General features: G+C 34.8%; 1 protein-coding gene across 3 annotated transcripts; it reads left to right on the top strand.

The window, feature by feature from the left end:
• The first annotated feature begins 1,388 nt into the window (after positions 1–1,388).
• On the top strand, positions 1,389–20,519 carry HASPIN (Protein kinase superfamily protein). Of its 3 annotated transcripts, none has more exons than XM_028226577.2 (15): positions 1,389–1,512; positions 1,604–1,739; positions 1,836–1,919; positions 9,631–9,721; positions 9,981–10,573; positions 11,660–11,783; positions 12,599–12,708; positions 14,369–14,480; positions 14,711–14,803; positions 14,891–14,952; positions 15,037–15,167; positions 15,255–15,325; positions 15,403–15,455; positions 19,288–19,354; positions 20,023–20,519. In XM_028226577.2, the coding sequence occupies exons 1-15, from the start codon at positions 1,497–1,499 to the stop codon at positions 20,146–20,148; spliced, it is 1,869 nt and encodes a 622-aa protein (XP_028082378.2). In that variant the 5' UTR covers positions 1,389–1,496; the 3' UTR covers positions 20,149–20,519. The 3 variants fall into 3 exon arrangements, with proteins under 3 accessions (XP_028082378.2, XP_082770913.1, XP_028082377.2); XM_082914787.1 differs by having other exon boundaries at positions 9,981–10,579; XM_028226576.2 differs by lacking the exon at positions 1,389–1,512 and having other exon boundaries at positions 1,598–1,731; positions 9,981–10,579.
• The last annotated feature ends 2,421 nt before the right edge of the window (positions 20,520–22,940 follow it).

The following is a 22,940-nucleotide window of genomic DNA, read 5'->3' as shown; positions in this document are numbered from 1 at the left end:
AAAAAAAGAATTCAATTCGTCTCTGGCACCCTTAAATCCAATACACTGATAAATATACTCAAGTATTTTATGTACTCTTCTCTATATTTCTATTTGTTTGTGAATTGTGTTAGATTTGAGAAATTACGATCCTTTTTTATAATTGAAGTTCTCAGGACTTAAATGTATAAAAATTGTATGTGTTTTTTATTTTTTCGTCTTTTTCATCAAATTTAGTTTTTTTATTTATTTATTTTTCTCTAGAAATAAATTTTAAAAATCAAACCCAACAAGGGTAATTTGTTTTTCTTAATTATTTTGTCAATTAACACACTATTATTGTTCAAAATTATATGAAGAAACGTCTGATTTAGATAAAACTCATTCGATTTTCTCCCGTCTATACATTGGAGGAGGGTGTTGCGACTTGTGGGCCCAATATTCATGTCATATGATATTTATTTGTCAAATTAGATTGGGTGAAATTATAAATACAGTGAATTGAGTGAGTGAATTATTAATTTATTAGTATGTTGGTATTAAATTAAAGATGTTAGATAAATATGTGTATTAAAATAATAGTATTAGTTGATTGAGATTAAATTTATGAAATTACTTAAAAATCTTTATTATAAAAAAAAAATGCGACTTTTTATTATAAAGTATTGGCAATACAGTCTTTTTCTCTCCAATTTGGATTATCAAACCCAAATGAATTTCCTAGTGTGATATGTTTGTTTTGGAGTTTTCAAAAATAATTTGCTAAGTTTTCAATCTGTATTTTTTTATTTTTAGTGAATTTTTTTAATCAATTTTTATTACTTTTCAGATACACTTGAAAAGTAAAAAATTTGAACAAAAATATTTCAAAAAATTTCTTTGAATAAAATAAAATATGAAGAATTTTGGTGGGCTTGTTTGGTTTGTATCAAAAAGATATTTTTAAATTTTTTAAAAATAATTTTTAGCCTCCAAAAAAAAAATTATATAAATGATATTTCTTTCACCAAATTAACTTTAATTTTTTTTTAAAAAAATATTCTAAAACAAATTTCTGAAAACCAAACCAAACATGGCCTGTATTTTTTTATTTATATTTATTGCATTCAATGAATTTTTCAAATTGTTTTTACATAAATTTCATATTTTTTAAGCGTGTCTAAATTAAATCAATTTAAGAATTAAAAAATTACGAAAAATAAAAAATACAAATTCAAAATTCAAGAAACAATTTTTGAAAACTTTTTCAAAACAAACATCATTTTGATAAGCCGTCAACATATTTCATTTACATTTTTCACACATCGGCCCACATTCTTGAGAGGCCCAATCCAGAATAACAAGTCTGGTTTGCTTGTGGTGACAGTTACGGGCCGATTACGTGGATCAGGCCTTTTTGTCTCGTCAGTTCACCTTCCCGCCCAATCGCGTTCAAATCTCTCTCTCTCTCTCTCTCTCTCTGTCTCTCACATCAATCATCCCAAACTCACACACAAACTCTTGGTCAGTGGATTTCAATGGCTACAAGGTCAGGTAAAGTGAGAAAAACCCTAATTTTCTCATCCATAACTCATGTACATATACATAGACATACATATAAATGAATGTATTGTGAATGTTTCAGGTGGAAAAGCTGTGGATCTCTGGGCAGAACTCATAGCTGCTGAAGAAGCAGAAAATCATCACCACCCGCAACCACCACAAATTGCTGTTGTCTACTGCCGCAAAAATGCCCTGAATTCCCACCAAGATGTATCAAAGTAAATATTTAACCTTTCGAATTTCGAATTTTTTGTTTTTGATAATCAAAATTTTATTTTTTTGTATTTGTATTTTCTAATTCTTCAATTTCGCAGGAGGCTATCGAATTCCAGTAATGAGAGTAGGTTGAGTTTGGCCCCCGTAAAGCGAGTCAGTTGGAACCGTTCTCTTTCTACCAGGTTTTTGCCCTAGTTTACTATATTTCATCCTTATGTTGCTTTCGGATGATTTCGATTTTTGTTTGGTTTGCTATTGCATTTACCAGATATACCTAGGGGTGTTAAAAAAAAAAAAAAAAACTGATGGAACCGACTGTTATAGACAGACTATTAGGGAGCATTAGTAGATACTCAATTTTAAATATTGGGAAGTATGCTCAATACTGACCGAAATATTATATTTAAATAGTTTTATTTATTTTTTTATAATTTTTAAAGCATTAGAAGATAAGTGACTAATAATACACATTTTGTAATAAAAATTAGGGAGGGACTCATTTATAGAACAACTTTCACATTTTTCTTCATTTATTTCCAATGTGGGATTCTACAAATTTTTATAAAACCCTTTTACACCAAATCGACAAAATCGAACGGCGTTAAACATTCTCGCAACCCTTTCCCTTATATACTTGAAATACCCAGAAATTTGGTGACTGAATTGTGAGGTTTTCTCTATTTATTTTATTTATTTTAGAAAAGTACTTCTATACAAACTAATAAATTTTACAAACTTTTTTTTACTCACATGAGTTGATCCTATCACATTTTTCAAGTGGGTTCTGTTCAAAATTCTAAAGTTTCATTTGTGTGTCACATTTGTTATTAAAAAAAGATTTGTTAGTATGTGTAGTATTTTCCATTTTAGACTGAATCTATCTTGCATTTTGTTTTGAGTTAGTACTTTGTGTTTGTGTCGTTAAAGTTGACCTTGTGTTCCATAAATTAAATGGATAAGAAGAATGAAATAAACCTATAGGTGATTTTGTGGCTTGAAAAAGTCATTTTTTGGAGCATTCTCATCTGAACAGTACTAGGTTTAAGTGAAAAGCATAAACAAAGAGATAAAGAAGACTACAATGCAAAAACAAACCAAAAAAAATTATCTTTACTAATACAAAGTTAACATGATCTAAATGCATGTTGAAGTTTGGACATGAATGCTTTTATGGGTTGATGTGCTAAACTTAAACTAAATTTTGATATGAAATCTCAAGTAAATAAGTAGAGAGTAAGAAGACTTGAATGCACGAACAAAAAAAAAAGAGACAAATTTCACTTTACCCTCTTGTGGTTTTGACCCATGTGCGGATTACCCCTTCTCATTTGGAAATAACCACATAGCCGCCTTATAGTTTGTGAACTGAAGTGTACTGTTAGAACCGTTAACGATTTAATGAAAAAGACTAAAATATACCCCTGTATATAAGTAACCTAAGTGTATGAACTATAGATATTTTCGTCATTTATTTGGGAGTCAAAATTCACTTTAACCCCTGCGTTTTATTCTATGTGTGATATATCCCCTTGAAATTGGAAAACGAGTGTATAAGCCCCCTTATGTTTAGCACATGTTTTATACTTGCTGTTAAGTTAGACAAAATGTTTAACGGTGCATTTTAGTCCACAAACCACAAGGGGTTTATGTGGTTATTTTCAAAAGTGAAGGGGGTAATCCGCACATAGGCAAAAGCACGAGAGGGTAAAGTGAAATTTACCCCAAAAAAAGTTATGCAAAATATTACAATTCAACATTTAGATGATCTACCATCATACCATGCATGTTGAAGTTTGGACATGAATGTTTTTATGGGTTGATAAGCCAAACTATACTAATTTTGACATGAAATCCCAAGTAAATAAGTAGATAGAAAGAAGACAACAATGCACAAGCAAAAATGCATTGTTGATTTGCACAACATTAACACCATCTACATGGATGTTGATGTTTGGACATAAATACTTTTATGGGTTGGTGTGAAAGCCCAAGCAAATAAGTATTTCAATAAATATCGTCAGTTTTTTTCTCTGCTTTTGTTTTTATGCGTCTAGTTGACTGCATCAATTTTATGCTGTTCAAGGAAATATAGTTTTGTTTTTTGGGTACAGTTATCACTTTCTTTGTTAGTCATTGATTGGATCTCTTTTTTATAGCCACTTAGTTTCCAATTTGTTGGACTTGCTTAGCCAATATCACAACTTGGAACAAGGACAATTTTTTTGATCTCCAAAATAGATATGATGAGCATTTTTAGAATTTAAGATCTAGGTTGAACCAAATGTTGTTATATGAAGCAGAATCTACCTATTCAATTCTTTGGGACCTTGGACAAGATTATGTACTAGAGTCTTTGTTGGACTCTTTTCCATATTTACTATCATTGTAGACATGACACATTCAAAACTTTCACCTCTTCAATGTATATCTTTGCTGGTTTGAATTTTCTAACTTTACTATGGACTCAAGTAAACTTATGTGTTTCATAACGTTTTGATTCACTACCTATTCATCATTATTTTTGTTCTGGCTTTTCAGTTACTATTTGCATTCTGAGTTTGCTCTTGGCACCTTATGGTTTTGTGCTTGACATTCATGAGTTAGTTCTACGAGCATTGTGCGAGAAACTATATCATGTCAAGGCCTTTACAGCCTCGCCACCCTTCTACTGTTTTAGGGGGGTTAGGATCAACTTGTACTTGATGTAGAACTTTTTATTTTTTTGGCCCTTCATAACTTTTGTTGAATCCTAAGAAGCACGGACACTTCTAAGAAGGTGACGTATCCGTATCGTGTCCGTGCCGGACACCGACACTCTTTGGACACTCTTAGGACACGTGTCCGATACTCTTCAAAACGTGTCCTATTTTTTAAATATTTTTAAAGACCCGGACACTCTTTGGACACTTGGAGGACATACGTGTCAATTGTTTAAACACGTGTCTATTGATTATAGATATGTAAAACTAATTATAAGTTTGAACAAAACAACTTAAGGTACAATAATAAAACAAAAACCATATAAATTTATAGGAAATAGTGCTATATTGCATTTTTTATTATTTTTGAATGATATATTCATATATATAACATATAATAAATATATAAAATTATATGCTTCATGCGTGTCCTCCACGTGTCGTGTCCTGCATTTTTTTAAAATTAACGTGTCGGCGTGTCCGTGTCGTATTCGTGTCGTGTCACGTGTCCGTGTCCATGCTTCTTAGGTTGAATCCATATTTTTCAAAACTGGTGGTTTGGAATAATGTACTCTTCCCATATCTATCATGCTCACAAGATTTTTAGCCCTAGGAGATTAAGAAATCTTTATTCATATCCCTCCAAATCAGTTATGTAACAGGAGAGAAGAAAAATATGATTATGTAACCCACAGTATTATATGGTTGAAAGCTGAGGCAGCTTTTGACTTCTGATTTGTCTAAAATTTGGCAACCACTAAGAGCATGGAAGGAGCATATAATATAAAGGTTGGTGTGTGAAATTTGAGTCTGACAAAAAGATAATAAGAGGGGTACTAGAATAATTTGTCTTTTTCATAAGGTTAGAGTTGATTGTCCCTATAACATGCATTATATATCTCATATATTAGGCCACTGTTAGGTAGCTTCGTGGCTAAGGCATTGTCAGTGCAATCTTTCAGATAAACCCACATGGGTGTTCATGCATGTGTACACTGTGGATTTTACAATGGCTTCCTTCCTATGAAGCACGGATACTTCAAATAGGGTGACGTATGTGTATCGTATCCGTATCGGATACCGATACTCCTTGGATATTCGCGCATACGTATCGAATACTTATTAAAAGTATCGGAATACTTAATTATTTTTTCATTAATTTTGGAGTATCGGATACATAATTATGAAGTATCGGATACTCCAAATCATGTTTACTTGTTTTATGAAATTAGAATTGTAGCATTTCTTGCATAGTAATAGAATATAATATAATTGCAAGGATAAATATAAGAATATTTTTCTAATACTTTGTTAAGCTCTTCGATAAGAAGAGCATAGTGAGTCAAACAATAGAATTTGTCAAATTGATGTATCCTAATTATTTCATGCATGTTCCCATAACTGCATAGAAAGTAAGAATTAACAAGAGAATATAACAATGGTAAAATTAAATATCATGTAAAAATTTATGTATTATTGATTGATATTGATTGATCTTGTGTATTGATATTTTGTTATGTTTACATTGATTCATATATATAGAAGAGAAGAAGGTAGTAGGTGAAGGGGAGTAGGTGAAGTGTAGTAGGTGAGGAGTAGGTGAGGATTAGGTGGTGGTAGGTGATGGTAAATTGGTGGTAGGTGATGGTAAATTTTAACAGCCCCCCGCAAACTCAAGGAGGATAGAAACTAACCAACTTGAGTTTGGAGAAAGTAACAAAACAAGAAAATACATAAAAAATAAAAGAGGATAGGAGACACTGTATGGTCGTGTCAGACCATTGGTGAAGACACTGGACCGTTGTAGCAGGACAGTTTATGGGGTCATGTCGGACCGTTGTAGCAGGACAGTTTACGGGGTCATGTCGGACCGTTGTAGAAGACAGTTTACGGGGTCATGTCGGACCGTTGTAGAAGACAATGTGGTGACAGTTGTTGTGACAGTTTACGGAGTCTTGCTGGACCCTTGTAGAAACTAACCGGAATCAATGTCGGGACAGTTTACAGAGTCTTGTCGGACCCTTGTAGAAACTAACCGGAATCAATGTCGGGACAGTTTACAGAGTCTTGTCGGACCCTTGTAGAAACTAACCGGAATCTATGTCGGGACAGTTTACAGAGTCTTGTCGGACCCTTGTAGAAGTTGCACCCTCAAAAGGTGTGCCCAATTTTTCAAAAGGCGTGCCATCAAAAGGCGTGCCCAATTTATCAAAAGGTGTGCCGGACATGATGGCGAGGCACGCGAGTGTCTTGGTTGGCGCGCCCGTTTGTCGGCGAGCACCGAGAGGCGCATGATGCGCGTGTCTGCCTCTTCGTCAGGGTCTTTATAAACTGAGGCTGAGGCTGAGGCTTGGAAGCAGAGACAAAAAACCTGCTAGAAAAACTCTGAAAAACTCTTCGTTTTCTGATAGAGATTTCTAAGAGAGATACTCTATAACACTCTGTTTTCTGAGAGAGATTCCTGAGAGAGACACTCTGTAACACACCCATCTCGGAAACACTTAGCAACATGGCCTCTTCTTCCCGTCCAGCTACCCAGAACCTGGCCTCCTCGTCCCGTGGTCTGCTCACGCTCTTTCCAGAACTGAACGAGTCCACAAGAGAAATAACTGGTGCGGTGGCCAGTGAACCTCAACCAAACACCTCTGGTTTTGCTCCGTTGAACTTTCCGATGCGGTCGGTGGAGCAAAAAATGGCGGTGCAAACTGATATTGAGGCCAATCAGTATACTCTGAAGTCATGTGTGGAAACCATGACTGCGGTTACAAATTTGTCGAACCGGCTGCAGAGTAGGACTAATGAGGTGCAGCAATTAAACTCCCAGCTGGCTCTGCTCCAACGCATGTATAAGGATGCGCGAGCAGAGATAAGCGTGCTAAGGGCAGAAAATAAGGAGCTGAAGCGGAAGGCCACCGTGATGTTCCGATTTGGAGGTCCGCCATATGCTGCAGTGGAGGAGTATGGGGGAGTGAACGTGCTCGGCGGCGTGGAAAACACGGAGGCAGCACCGTCAAGGGCTGCTCAGGACGGAGGCAAGAAGAAGAGACCTGTGGCTGAGTAAAGAAGAAAAATCCCACTGTGGGTGTGGTTGTGTTGTTTGTGGTTTTTTTTTTTTTTTTTTTTTTTTTTTTTTGGTGTAAAATGGTGATCGGGGTGACCCCCGACATGAATAAAATGAGTTTGGTGTGCAGTTCGTCGTCTTCGTCTCTTTTTTTTTTTTTTTTGCAAAGAAAGAATAATGAAAACAAGGTTTCGTGACCCACGGTTTTGTGAAAACCTGCAATGGTTTTTTTTTTTTTTTTTTTAAATAATAATAATAATAATAGAATATAGTATAATAGTATGGTGGGAACAAGCCCACGAGGAAAAGTAAGAGTATTGAGGTGCAAATCAGTTGGTGTAATAATAATAATAATAGAATATAGTATAATAGTATGGTGGGAACAAGCGCAAGAGGAAAAGTAAGAGTATTGAGGTGCAAATCAGTTGGTGTGTCTTTTGCTTTTCAAAAGATGGAGGAAAATAAATAAAAAAAAAATAAACAAAAGAAAAGAAAGTTGAGTGGTGTAAAATAGATGAAAAGAAAAAATAAAGAAATAGAAGAAGAAAAGTAAAATGGGTGTGCAAATCTGTATATATATATATATATATATTTTTTTTTTTTTTGCAGAGTGGTGTAATGTTCAAAAAAGAAAAGATAAAAAATAAAATAACGATGGAAAAAACCAGTGTGTGAATCTGGGAGTTAATATTACATAGTATAATATATGATAATGTGAATCTGGGAGTTAATATTACATAGTATAATATAGGATAATGGGATGGCCACCCATTATAGGATAATATATGATAAGAACAGCAACAGCTTTATGAAAAGGCCACCAGCATGGCTACGAAAATCACGTGATCTCAGAACACCCCAAAGAGAGAGAGATTAAAGGGAGAGAGAGAGAGACCTTCGAAAAATGGGAGAGGTGTGGTTCTGTGTCGGGCTGTCTGTATGGGGGTGTGAATGTATGGTGTGTTGTTGGTGTTGTGACGCATCAATATATATAACCATATGTATCATAAGGGACTCACTACAAAGGAGGAGACCACGTGACAGCCCAGACCAACGCACAGAACTATATAATCGGCCAATTAAAGAAGTACCAAATCAAAACAGGTGCACTGGGAAAGGGGAGGAGAGCGATGTCAGCGGCGGTGGAGGTAGGGAGGTTCGACCCGGAGCTTGTAGGGGCCCTAGGCAAGCTTCTGTGAGTACGGTGATGGAAGAGGACGGAAGTGATGGTGCTGGTAGACAACGGCGGCTGATGGGCTGGCGGTGGTGGACGAAGACGGGTCAGAGTTTCTGTGATGACAGTGGAGAAGAGAAAAGAGCTAAGGTATGTGTAGAAAATTCGAGCGGACTAGGTTGAGGTCCGGCGGACGGCTAAGGTGAGGTTGCCGCCCGCCGGTGAAGCGAAAATATTAGGTTCTAAACCTGCTCTGATACCATGTAAAAATTTATGTATTATTGATTGATATTGATTGATCTTGTGTATTGATATTTTGTTATGTTTACATTGATTCATATATATAGAAGAGAAGAAGGTAGTAGGTGAAGGGGAGTAGGTGAAGTGTAGTAGGTGAGGAGTAGGTGAGGATTAGGTGGTGGTAGGTGATGGTAAATTGGTGGTAGGTGATGGTAAATTTTAACATATCAATAAATAAATAAACAAGTAAACTTGAATACAATATTTTTCACTAGTGTCTAAGGAAAAAGGATAAGGTAAGGACAAGTTGTGAATTGTTCTATTATTGTAATATAAACATATTGAACTTTTGATATTGAAATGAAATATTTGCAAGACCTATTAAAAATTTAAAAGGTAAATCAGCTACTAGCTTAAATTAATACATAATTCTTAAAGGTTAATATTTTGCATTATAAAACTACATTGTGATTTCTCAACGTTCTTTAGCTTATGTGCAACTCACTATTAATAATTTTTAAAAATATATCTTTCACAAATGTATCCTAGCCGTACCCGTATCCTATTTTTTTAGGTTTTGTCGTATCGCCTTATTCGTATCTCGTATCTATATCCATGCTTCCTAGCTTCCTTCTGAGAGTACTAGTTTCTTCTTTTAATTTTCCTGTTTTATGCTTTTTAACAATATCGGTTCAAGTATTTTATTTTCTCACCAACAGAGGGAGGACTAGTATTGCTGCCGCTGCATGTATAGATTATCAGCATCAACAAAGGAAGCCAAGGAGAAAAATAAAACCAGCTATTCCTAGAGTATGACTCAGTTATTTCAATCCATGATCTTTTTTAGTAGTGGTTTTATTGGTGAATTTGCTGTCCTTTATTATGTTTTTAACTTTGACCACATTCTGGTAAGTCAAAATAAGGTGAAAATTCATGGCCAGGAGTGAGTTGCCTGTTTTCAGTTTTGACGCCCATTTAAGAAAGCACTGGGGATTCCATGCAATTTAAATTAAATCTTACATATACTTGCTGATGCACTACTTCAATCCAATGTCTTTGGTGTATTCAGGGAAAAGCTCTTCCACCTCCAAACTTTGATATGGAGCGAGCATACTTTCAAGACGTTGATTCCTTTGAACTGTTAGAGGAAAGCCCCTCACCCAAAAAATCTGGTTCATGGGCAATTGGCATCCAAAGTGATGACATTGCTATACCATATAAGTCCACAGTACTACAGAAATGGTTAATCTCTAAGAAGCTAAATCACAGTTGTGGACCTTCGGGTTCTCTGTCTAAGATATTAGAAACTCCTGCATTACCAGGGGAATCCATTTGCAATGGTGGTTTTGACTCTTCAAGTTTGAAAACCCCAGGAAATACATCTCTGCATACACATTCTGGTTTACATAGTGTCCACGACAAATTCAATTCAAGTCTCATGGATAAAGATGATGTTGAAAGGCATATATGTTCACAGAAATGCAACAAAGAATTCCAGACTCTGGGTGATGAGGGTTGCAAAGACATTGAGGTTGCTGTTGGCAAACTCTCTCTGACGTCAAGGCCTGCTTCATTAGATAGTCATCAATTGGATCCTTTTTCAGCTCTTTTAGCAGTTTGCCGACAGTCAGCTCCGTCAATGCTGTTGGATGTATTCTCCAAGTATTGGTTTGTACTCCCAGTAAACCTAATAAATTTTATTAATGAATCTTGTATATCCCATTTATATGGTTGTGGTGTTAGAAAGTGAAATGTTGCCTCATTTGATTTCCTTCATATGCTCTATTTGTTCTCATCCTTCTGACTTCCTACTCTTTTTTTCTTCTTTTTTTCCTTCGTTTATTCATACTTTTATATGATGCTGCACCCTTGACAATTCCTGCATGTGGTTCCTTGCCTATTTTTTTCTATTTAGCTTTAGTTGACTTTAGTGATCTGATATTCTCATATTAAGATCCAAGTTCTTTTTTCTCTTCATTCGTCCCCCCTTCAGCTTGGCTATTGGATTACTATTGCATGTTTTGGATCTCACTTCATTTGTGTTAAATCCTGTTCTAACAAGGAAAAAATGTCATCATTTTTTATTGCTTGTTTTGTTTTTCATCTGGTTGCTTACATTTTTTTTCCTGGTTATTTCTTTAAATCCTAAGTTAAAAGATGGTGTATTTCCATTACTTTTATGAATAGAAACTAGTGCAACCAAGTTGTAAACTTGTAATACACATTGAGGTGGTAGACGAACATTGACATTGTCTTCATTCATGAAACTGTGGCTACTGTAGCACATGAGTTATTTGATTGATGATCATGGTCAAGGTTAAAGTCTATGGTAGGCTTCCCAAGGGCCCCTTCTTTTTCACAGGGATGCTTAACTTGTGAGGAATGGTTCTTGAGATACAAGATTATAACTCGGAGAAAGTAAAACAAATTCATGTGCCAGATCAATACACTCTGGCTTGCTTAAGCTTTTGGGGAGACATGGCCCTCATTGATGGAAGGTCCTGTGATCCTTCAGTTATTGCAATCTTCTTTGGTCTTCTGTTTCTTCATCACCTTAGCCAAACATGAATTCTAGTTCTGAGTTCCAGTTTTTTGGTTGTTCAAGTAAATAAACTCGTTCAGTTTATTTGCAAACCATTAGTTTTGTGTTGATGCATGTCACATATAAGCTTTGTTTCCAAGCAAGTTTTATTTGAATGTGGACCCTGCATTTCCCTTTGATGGACAATTGAACTCTCTTGAACACAGTGATCCAAAAAGTATTGTCAAGGTTGGCGAAGGTACATATGGGGAAGCTTTTATAATTGGCGAAACTGTTTGCAAAATTGTTCCATTCAATGGAGATTTACGAGTGAATGGAGAAGTGCAAAAGGTATTTATCTTCCCAAAGCATGCATCAGTACACTAGCTAGGAGCCAAGATAACCAATAATGTCATGTGCTTCTAGGTGCCCTATGAAGCATAGATTTTTTGACAAACATGTTGTACACGTAACGGGTAGTTTCTGGGCACAAGTACTTCATATGGTGCTTCATACGTATTGGTTACGCAAAACACATAACCAATTTTTTTCCTCTTAATTTTTGTCATACCCCCAAACGTACCTAGTAGATACCCAAACCATACCTCAATTGGAATAGTATTTTCTTTTAATACATAGGTAAAATTAACTTCATAGGACTTTTTATTATTATTTGTGCTTAGCATGATTACGCTATGGTTTGTAAATTATTTAATATAATGACATTCAATTTTGATTTATACATTTACTTTTGACATTAAATATGTATTGTAGGTTGGATCTTCACAAACTAAACCATTTAACTATTTTTTGTATTACCCCAAATTAAAAATAAATATTTTTTTTTACAAATGTAGCCAGCCGTACCCATACCTTTTTTCTTTTTTTTTTTAAAGATTTTACCGTATCATAGCTGTGCCCGTGCTTCTTAGTAGATGCCTAGGCCTGCCTTTGAGTTTTTGGTTGCCTGCTACCTTTTTTACCATAATTGACTACTTACCATTAGATCAATACTTAATTTTTTGGAAGGTATTGAAAACAGAAAATTAGTGTTTGCATGCATACATATATGCCACATCTTGGCTTGATGGAATGTAGGAGGTGGTTATGTTAATCTAAGACCTTGTTTATTTGCTAAAACATTTTTTTTTCTTTATATGCTCTAGAGATCAGAAGAATTACTTGAGGAGGCCATTCTTTCTCAGACTCTGAATCATTTGAGAGGACACGATGGTCATGTTTCCAATTCCTGTACAACATTCATAAAAACTACAGAGTGAGTTTTATGCCTAATTTTTCCTATCATTTGAAGACTATTTAGCTTGTTTGAGATCCTTGAACCAGCTAGCCTGTTTCATATTAATATTTTGTTGGAAAAACATGCCTGACAGATAAAATGAATTCAGATAGCTATCCTTGAATCTGTGTTTCACAAGATACATTTACCTCTTCAAATGTTTCTTGGTCTACGGTTGATATTCTAATATAGTCTCTTTGCAGATTTGTTGGGCGGCACTGAATTTTTGTCCATTTACTTGTTCTGTTGTTTAATTATGGGTGTCAAAGTTTTTCTTTTTTTTTTTGTATTTTTTTCTTTATTTATGTATGCATGCTCAACTGCAAGGCAATGTCAAGTTAAATCTGCTAACTAGTGCAACTCTCTCTCTTTGGACTCCATTCAGTTGTCAAGAACATTGTACAGGAAAATGTTTTCTGAGAAAAATGAATCAAAATAAAGGAAAGGAAAAGACAACAAAAATGATTTACTTTCCTGTTAATTGTTCAGTTTACAAGAAAGTTTATATACAAAAACGATTTTAATTTTATGTATCCTGTACTTTTTACAGGAAAGTATTTGAGGTACAGTGTTTCATTTAATAAAATAATTATGATGGTATCTATATTTTTCTTCAACAACTTAACACATGTACAGGAAAAGAAAATACTTTTTATTTTCCTTTTCCTTTTCTGTCAATTGAACACAACCTTGGTTGATGCACAGTGGTTGTGCATAATTGGGTAGTGGTCTGTCTGTGTACTTTGAAAAGTCAACACATGAGTAAAGGCATGGACATGGACATAACAGAAGGCAATATGTAAATTTATTTTCTTGTGTATATTGCTACTATTCTCTTTATGTATAATGGTATTCCTTTTGTACAACTTAATCCCCTTATATATTAAAAAGTCTCTTGCATGTTGACATGTCTTGGTGATAACAATGTTAGATTACTTTTGAATTTTTTAAAAAATTTGGATGAACCTTATCTGAATCATTTCATCTACAAGTCTCAAAAGACTATAGTATTCAACATGGAAGAACTCCAGCTAAGAAGTGTTGGTTCATAGTTGGGCATCTCTAACCTTTTGTGGTGTGCAACGCTAGTCATCATTAAAGTAGTGCACCAACTGACTATGTTGTGCGAACTTCAGAACTGTCCACCTAATATGCTAGTCCAGGTTATTTTATCAAAAAAAAAAAATGTTAGTCAAGGTTATGTTGTCAATCAACATAGTTGTGACCCATATTTCAACTCAATATTACTCTTAAATCTCGCTATTATAGTTAAAAAAAATATAATATTTTCAAATGGGAAATTCTTCAACATAGCTATGTTTGTCAAACTTGGGATTTCACCTGAAATCATAGTGAAATTTTAGTAAATTATTCAACTCCAAACTTGTTTATTCTGGGTTGGCATCTGAGGATGCCTTGGCTCCTAGTTAGTTGGAATCAGATTTTGAAAATTTTAGTTATGATTGACTCAGATTTGATGCATGAATTTCTAGTAACCTGAACCATGAGGTCATTTCCTTGGAAAGCTTTTCTTCTGCCTCACAGGCAACACTCAAATTTTGAACTCAAAGCAGAGAGAAAGATTGGAGACCCAGAAAGATGATATTAAGTTACAAAATTTCGTTTGTCCATTCCACAGGTTAAGAGTATGCCAAGGCCCCTATGATGCTGCCCTGATAAGAGCTTGGGAAGAGTGGGATGGGAAGCATGGTTCAGAAAATGATCATCCTAAAGAGTTTCCAGAGAATCAGGTTGTTATTCTTTGCGTATTTGCCATTTGTGCATGTATACTTGTTTATGTTAAATAGCATTGCTATCACTGTCAGCTATATGCAACATAACTACCAATTTTTGGAAACTGGCATATTTTATTACAATGTCTATGTAGCAAGCTTCTATAACCTTAGGAAAAATAAATTCTCCTAGGCTTTGTACCATTTTTTTTTAGACTTGTTTTGAAATCTGATGAGCTTGCCTTCAGTGCTATGTTGTTTTTGTTCAAGAACATGGCGGTCAGGATCTTGAAAGCTTTGTGCTCTTGAACTTCAGTGAGGCATGGAGTTTATTGGTTCAGGTGAGTAACTGATTCTTTCATATTTTCTTCCAATTTTACTGTAAGTTTTATTTTTTTGCCTAACTGCTTGTCTGTTGTGCACCGCAGGTTACAATTGCCTTGGCCGTGGCAGAAGCTGCATATGAATTTGAACATCGGGATCTACACTGGTTTACTTACCATTCAATCTGCTGTTGTAATAATGCTTCATTTTAGTTGAGTCGCAACTTAGGATTATTTATTGCTTATTGTAGGGGGAACATTCTGTTAAGTCGGAAAGATTCTGTGACATTGCAGTTCACTCTTGAGGGAAGGAATATATCTATCAGGACATTTGGATTGGTGGTATCAATAATTGATTTCACTCTTTCAAGAATCAATACTGGTCAGAGCTTTACTAATATTTCACTTTAATTTTTTGAATACGGGATCTAATTTGTTGATAATTGTTAGTGTCGTTCTACATTCACAGGTGAAGATATTCTTTTTCTGGACCTTTCGTTAGACCCAGAGCTCTTTGAGGGCCCTAAAGGAGATAAACAAGTAAGACAAAGCAGTTTTAGCTATCAATTATGATGTCTAAGAAATTGCACTCAATTTATCATTGCTATAATGGGCAGTCAGATACGTACCGGAAAATGAAAGAGGTGACTGAAGACTGCTGGGAAGGAAGGTATAACTGTTGATACCTTCATCTCTTAATTGTCAAATCCAGTAGAGGGAACTGTGTGACATTATTGCTAGCTTTTTCTGAATAAAAAGATATTTGGAGTTGGTTACAGAAGCAATCAAGCTTTTAGATTAGTATAATGTCCTATTGCTGTTATGCTTTGTAATAATATAGTTGATCCTCAATTTCTCACAATCAGATATAAAACCAGTTGAATAGTAAAGGGAAAGAGTGAACGAATTTAGTTGCAAAACCACAACTTGCTGAAATCAATTACTAGGTTTGCCTCTGGTTGTGGGCAATTGAGGATCAACTCACAAAAACAAAAGGGTGGGGGAAAAAAACAAAGAAAAGCCTTTTCTTTATATAATATCATATATTTACAATTCTTTTCAGAATGGCTTTGATTCAAGGATTTTGGGATACCGAAAATTCCCTTATAAATTGGAGTTGGCTGTATGATCTTTTTTTATTCTAATTTAAAACAAAATGGGACAAAAACAAAGGCTTGTTGAGTTGTACTTTCTCAAAATGTTCTGCATTGGTTGTTATATCTGTCTTATAAATAGCAATGTTTTTCCTCTTACTCTGCCCATTATTGTCTTTGGCTGTTGTTGTCCTGTCAGCTCTTCCTTTTGTTTCAGCTTTGGATTTTTGGATGTAAAGAAATTTATGCATATCTTCAAATATTTTGCAACACATGGGATTTTGGTTCTGTTAGGAAGGAAATGCCAATCAAGAATTTAATCCTGTGGATTTTGATATCTACCATTACACTACCAGTTCCTTCTTTTACTCCTCTTCTCCTTTGTCTTTTCTTTTTGTTTTCTTTTCTGAGGTTGCATCTGTAAGAATCCTGAAAACTTTTCTGTATATGCAAAATTCAATGTATCAAAGATTACAATCAGATTTTAGATTATATAGCCCTAAATCCTAAACCAAAAAGGAAAATACAAATACAATTATGTCTCTAACAGGACTCTAACTCAATAACACAATCATGCCTCTAATAGGACTCTAATTTGTACAAAACACAATCTAACTCATCACACTCTAACTCAATAACACAAATTTATAATATTCTATTATATTCTAACACCCTCGCTCAAACTCAAGGTGTTTTAGCAGAAAACACTGAGAGTTTGCTAAGAAGAAACTGAAACCGAGCGGTAGTGTGAGATTCAGATACAGATTCAGATGCAGATTCGATCTCAGAAGGCATCCAGAACATCAGTTTCAGAGTCAGAGACAGATTCAGATTCAGATTCAGATTCAATCTCAGAAGGCATCCAGTTGACTAATAGATAATAACCTGACAGATAACTGAGGAACATATAAAACGGACGGGATAGAGACTGCAGACACAGCAGACAGTATGACAGACCCAACAGATATAACTGACTCGACTGAGAATCTAACTGAAAAGATGAAAGTGCAACGGGGGAGGTAGACTGAGGAAGATGCAGGCGTTCCACCACATAGAGATCTCCAACTCTACGGCCGGTCCCAATCTGCTTCTTGGATACCCGATCTTGAAGAGGACCCAAGCAAACCTGAATGAGAAGAGGTGAGAGCGGAGGCAGATGGGGATGACTGAGAGGTGGACAAGATATGCTGAAGTTGTGCAACCTGAGCACTCAGGGAAGCCAAGTCAGGATCAGAAGCCGGAGCAGATGAAGTATAAGCAGCAGGAGGGTGAAAAGTACTCGGAGCAGGACCTCGGAATTGTGGCTGAGATGATTGAGCAGACTGACGGTTCTTCTTAGGACAGTTGTACTTCTAGTGACCCTTTTGATGGCAGAAAGCACACTCATCTGATGCTAAGGGCCCCTTTGTGGGTTTGACAGAAGACTGGGGCGGAGACGCAGATGGAGGTGCCAATAGGGGTGGCTGTGTTAAGAAGACTGAATGAGACACAGTCTGATTGGTTATTTTGAGACGTGTTTCTTCGGAAAGAAGCTCACGAACAATAGCATCCACAGAAGGGAGAGGAGAACGGTGAAGGATGCCACCGCGGATAGCCTCGTACTGAGGAGAGAGAGCCGTTAAAAATTGCACCAAACGACCTTCTTCCCTAAACTGCACATAAGCATCGAGGGCTGTAAGACGGGGAGGTTCCATAAGAGCAAGCTGATCCCAGAGACCCGTCATCTCAACATAAAAATCCTGAATAGATTTATCCCGCTGACGAGCATGCTGAATAGCGGACTCTAGCTCATACCGTTTGGCAAAGTTAGACTGTTGATAGACACCAAATAAGTATTCCCACACCTCTTTGGCAGTAGGATATTTGGAGAACATCATTCCAATGCGATCTTCTACAGAATTATGAAACCAAGTCAGAATTTGAGCATTGTCACAATCCCATGTGTCACAAGCAGCTAGATAATTGTCCTGTTTTGAATCCAAAGGACGTGGTATAGACCCAGACACATAACCCCATTTTTTGCGACCCGTAAGAAAATTCTTCATAACAGTGGACCAATAACCATAATTGGCACCAGTGAGCCTACAGCTGATAGCCTGAATTTTATCATCCGACATGATGATACTAAAGAACCAAGAAACTTGAAACTTTGGGATCAAATTACAATTTCTGAGAACCTTGGGTAAAAGAGTAAAAAACCAGACTACTTCTTCTTCCTCTTCTTTTTTTTTTTTTTTTTTTTTTAACAGAATAACCAGACTTGTTGACAACCAGTTTAGAGATACCAAAGCTAGTATCAGATGAGTCAAGATATAATAAACCAAGAACCAGATTTTCCAAAATTCAGTAACTCAAACAAAAAGTTTCTAGAAGTCAAGAACTAATAGCTAGAAATCCCATGTAGAGAAAGAGAAGCACTGAGATCACTTCGAAGCAACCAGCAGATGCGACAAAGCAACCAACAAAGTAGCAACAAACCACAGACAGAGCGAGACGAATTAACCCAAAATTATATAAGAACCAGTAAGCAGACCTTTGTGAGGAGAGAAGCAGACCAGACCATCGCGCAAGGCATGAAAGAGGCAGAAACAGACAACCAGCAGGTTGTGACGATGGGTCTTGACCTGAACCCAGATGGATTGTGACGAACAGACGAATCACGATGGATGGGTTGATTTCGAACCAGACGAAAACGAACAGAGATGGTTGCTAGGGTTTCGAATCCTTCAGATTAGGGTTTTGAACCAAGCTCTGATACCATGTAAGAATCCTGAAAACTTTTCTGTATATGCAAAATTCAATGTATCAAAGATTACAATCAGATTTTAGATTATATAGCCCTAAATCCTAAACCAAAAAGGAAAATACAAATACAATTATGTCTCTAACAGGACTCTAACTCAATAACACAATCATGCCTCTAATAGGACTCTAATTTGTACAAAACACAATCTAACTCATCACACTCTAACTCAATAACACAAATTTATAATATTCTATTATATTCTAACAGCATCATCCATGACATCATGAGAATCTGTCAATAACTGACTTTCAAAAGAGCATATGAGGCATTTTATGAATTCAACTTTTTAAATATTTCTTTACGCTGCGCTTGGTTGGGGGATTTGGGAAGGCATTTGGAAAGGGAAAAGGAAAAGGTAGGTCATATTTCATCTAATTTCACACACCTTTTCTTTTTTCCTTTCCCTTTCCATTTCCAAATCTCTTTTCAAATCCCCTAACCAAACACAGTATTAGGGGTTTCCAATGTATGAAACTATGTTGACATATGAGATGGAAAGAAAATCAATACTTTCTTATTGTGTTTCCTAGACATTTTATTTTTATTTTTATTTTTGTTCAATTTGTTCTGGATGCTGAGTTCCTTTTATCATTGTCATGCAGTTTCCCCAAGACAAATGTGTTGTGGTTGCAGTATTTGGTTGACATTTTGCTCTTAAAGAAATCATATGTAAGTCCTTTTCTTGGCAAAATCATTTTACTTGATTTAGGCTATTTTCTCAACCAATAAATAAAATACAGATTATTTATTACCAAAACATCTCTCAAAGGTGAAAAAATATGAAATGTTTACAGACTCGACACATACAATAAGACTCTACACAAAACACTCTCCTCACTCAAAGGTGAAAAGCACACGTCTCTGTTGGGACAATTTGTAAATAATCTGTAAGGCTTAGAGAATTTTCTTAGTACCTGAGAGAGTAGGAAGTAGCAAAACACAAAATACATTTCCTCTCACTGCCTTCCCCCTCCTCTACCTTGTTTAGGAGTTTTTTTTAACATTATTACATTATAATGTGGAGTTTGGCAATTGTTTTTTTAATTGCTTTTTTTGCTTTTTATAATCTAAAAAAGTTGATGCGTTTGATAATTGCTAAAAAAGTTACTTTTGTTAGTGGAAAAGTTGGTTCTTTAAGCTTTTTCAGTTGTTTTTTTAGCTCAAGACAAACAGACTTGCTTTTTGGCTTACTAGCCAAAAAGCAACTTTTTTGGCCCATGCAAAACGGGCACTAAACTAATAGGAGAGAAGCTTCAGTAATAGACTGAACTGTTTGGTACTGACGATCGATGACATTTCAAAATACATATTCATCTTTACCTAAATTATTGTGGCAGGATCGAACTTCAAAAGATGAGAGAGATCTGCGTTCACTGAAGAAGCGCCTAAACAACTATAATTCAGCAAGAGAAGCAACCTCTGATCCTTTCTTTAAGGACTTGTTTGTTGATCATGCCATGTAATGGAAAGTGGATGATGCAGTAGAAAATGAGTCCATTTTTTTTTCCCTCTACTGTCTTAACTTTGCTCCTATATTCACCCAAAAAAAACTTTGCTCCTCCAGTTTTGAAGACTTCATATTCAGAAACCAACTTGGTTTCTTTTTTGTATATTGTTTACTGGACTGGAGTAGAGAATTTTTTTTTGGGAGGAAAAGTTATTTCTCTCTAGATTATGTAGAAATAGAGTTCTAACTGTTATCCAATATATATTACTCACATGTTGGGACAGGTTTTGCACATTTAGCTTTTTGACAAAATTCTTGGCTTGCAGTTTGTAACTGTATTCACGACGATACACGACATAATATCACAGCTCTACTCATCTGTGCTGATCTCTCTCCTTGCTCACTCCAACTTACAAGTAATGTTTTATTTGCACATTAGGTAGCACTGAAAGACATTGGGGTATATAAGATAAGATAATTGGAAATGGGAAATTTTAATTGCAAACAATTGAAAGATTTGTAGTTAGCTTTTTTTCATTTTTCTATTTGTCAGATATTTCCCTAAATACATTTGATCCTTGATGCTCACATTTTGAGTTGTTTAGTTCCAAGATTTGTTGAGGAAAAGGAAATGGTTAAGGGTAAAAAATGAAGGAAAATGATGGAAAAACTAATTCCTTGCTCTTGTTTATTGACTAAGAAAGTGAAGAGTGTCATTGAAAAATATGCCAAATACAAGTTATTTCTTTCCCTTTTGAATCTTAGATCTAAACATAGTATCAAAGTTTGTCTGTAGATATACTAGGGAGGCTCTTCTATATGCAATCATTGGTGATGAATGTTACAAATGTGTCTTCTATGTCATTCATCTATGATGAGAATTGTGAACACTTCTTCTGATATTAATGGTTTGTGTTTTTTTTTTTTTTCCTTTCCCCAAAGTTAAAACAATGAGAAGTTTGAAAACAATCATCATTTTTATATTGTGCAAAAACAGTTTCTGAACTGTTTTTTCTATCTCTCTTTTTTTTCTTTTTTTTTTTAAGAAAAAAAAAGTGAGTTGTTTAAAAAAAAAAAACAAATTAAACACTTCACCAAATTAGTTCATGTTATGTTGCATTAGTTTACTTGATAGGTTTAAATTCAAGCCAAATAATATAAAGTTTTAACAAGTCATATAGGTTCAATTAAAGAAGTTTATTCACCTTGTGAATTACAAACGAATGAGTAAGATGGACCAATCTAAGTTGGTATTTGTATAAGTTTTTATTTTTTTTATGTTACATAAATTGACTTCACTATATTATAGATTTTCAATAGCAAAAAAAAAAAAAAAAAAAAAAAAAAAAAAAAAAAAGATAAACAAAAGAAATTCAAACATTAGTCTTGATGAAAATAACTTAGATCAACTTTTTGTGAAAAATATCAATACCAGAATACATGACCCTTTTATTCAATATTACTATTCACTATTCACTCACATGCGCTATCACTCTCACTCATCTATACTATTATATATGTGAGCACATGACTTGGTGTCTAATAGTGTGGTAGCTTCTCCTTCTGCCACGTGGCAAATTTTTCTATCCTAAAATAAAAAAATGTTATTCAAAGGCATGAGTAAGATTTGAACCCAAGACCTTGGGTTTCATTAAGAACACTCTTACCATTTAGACAATATACATATTATTGCATTAATTTCTTTATTATTTGTTTTTATGCTTATTTATCTGAATTGCACATGCATCGCATGTGCCACACCACTAGTACAATTACAAAACAAACAATACAAACATAATTACTCACAAAATACAATTATAGAGAATGGATGATCATATAATAAAGATGCTATTTTAATACTCAAACTCAATTTGAAGATGCAATACCATATGGAGCTCCTTATATAAACAGGGGGGAGTATCTCAGGACTAACCTATAAGACATATATAGTACAGGGCTAATACAATAGTCCCATGAGGTTGCTTAGCAACCAATAGTAGAATACAAGATTCCTTTTATTCAATATTACTATTCACTCACATATGTAATATGCGTGGTCACTGTAACTCATAAAATTACATAACAAATAATACGAACATAAAAACATATATCTAAGACTTTTTAACATAAATAATCTATTCAACGTATTTTATAAAATTAATAATTCAAATCTTTTCATCCGAAGAGAGATATGTGCCCTTATCCATCTCCAAATCCCCTTGAGTTTCTTTTATCCTTGAGGTAGTGAAAAATAGGTGGAACATGAAAACAAGGTGAATAAAAAATTTATTTGTCATTGATGTCAAATTCTACACCTACATGTCGTTCTCATATCCTTCCTCGGTTGACAAAAGGTTGAAATAGGGTAAGGTTTAAATATGAATAGATTAGTTATCCAATCAAACAAAGATGAACCTCCATGAGGTAAGAGGGCCGATCGCTTCCCTTACAATTTAAAAAATCTTTTTATGTATTATTATTAGTTGTTAATTATTTTTAAATTATGCATAATCACTCCCTCTAATTTTTGAAAAGGATTAAGTGGTTGCACATCCCAAACCTCTATATCTATAAACCACCGGGCTTAAAGTCAAAAATTTAACAATTTAGACAAAATATAATAAAAAAGGGGAATTTTTGGTGAAACCCCCCTTTTGGGCCTTTTTATTATGGTAAAAGATATCTGAATCAATTTTCTTTCAAAAAGTCCATGAATAGGAAATGCCTACCTCAATAAGGACATTTTATAATTTCTATTTTTTTTTATTACAATATTGCCCTTCTATATATACGTATCATACATTTGAA

Source organism: Camellia sinensis, chromosome 2, assembly GCF_055761805.1.
Source record: "Camellia sinensis isolate YWXY chromosome 2, ASM5576180v1, whole genome shotgun sequence".
Classification (NCBI taxonomy): Eukaryota; Viridiplantae; Streptophyta; class Magnoliopsida; order Ericales; family Theaceae; genus Camellia; species Camellia sinensis.
Note: the sequence above shows the minus strand (reverse complement) of the source record. Positions and strands in the feature narration are given on the sequence as shown.

What these genes read in the sequence shown, in the direction of transcription:
- HASPIN (XM_082914787.1), top strand. An exon ending in TAAAACCAGCTATTCCTAGA is followed by an intron (nt 9,722 to 9,980) that starts GTATGACTCAGT and finishes TGGTGTATTCAG; the next exon opens with GGAAAAGCTCTTCCACCTCC. An exon ending in TGCTCTTAAAGAAATCATAT is followed by an intron (nt 19,355 to 20,022) that starts GTAAGTCCTTTT and finishes TTATTGTGGCAG; the next exon opens with GATCGAACTTCAAAAGATGA.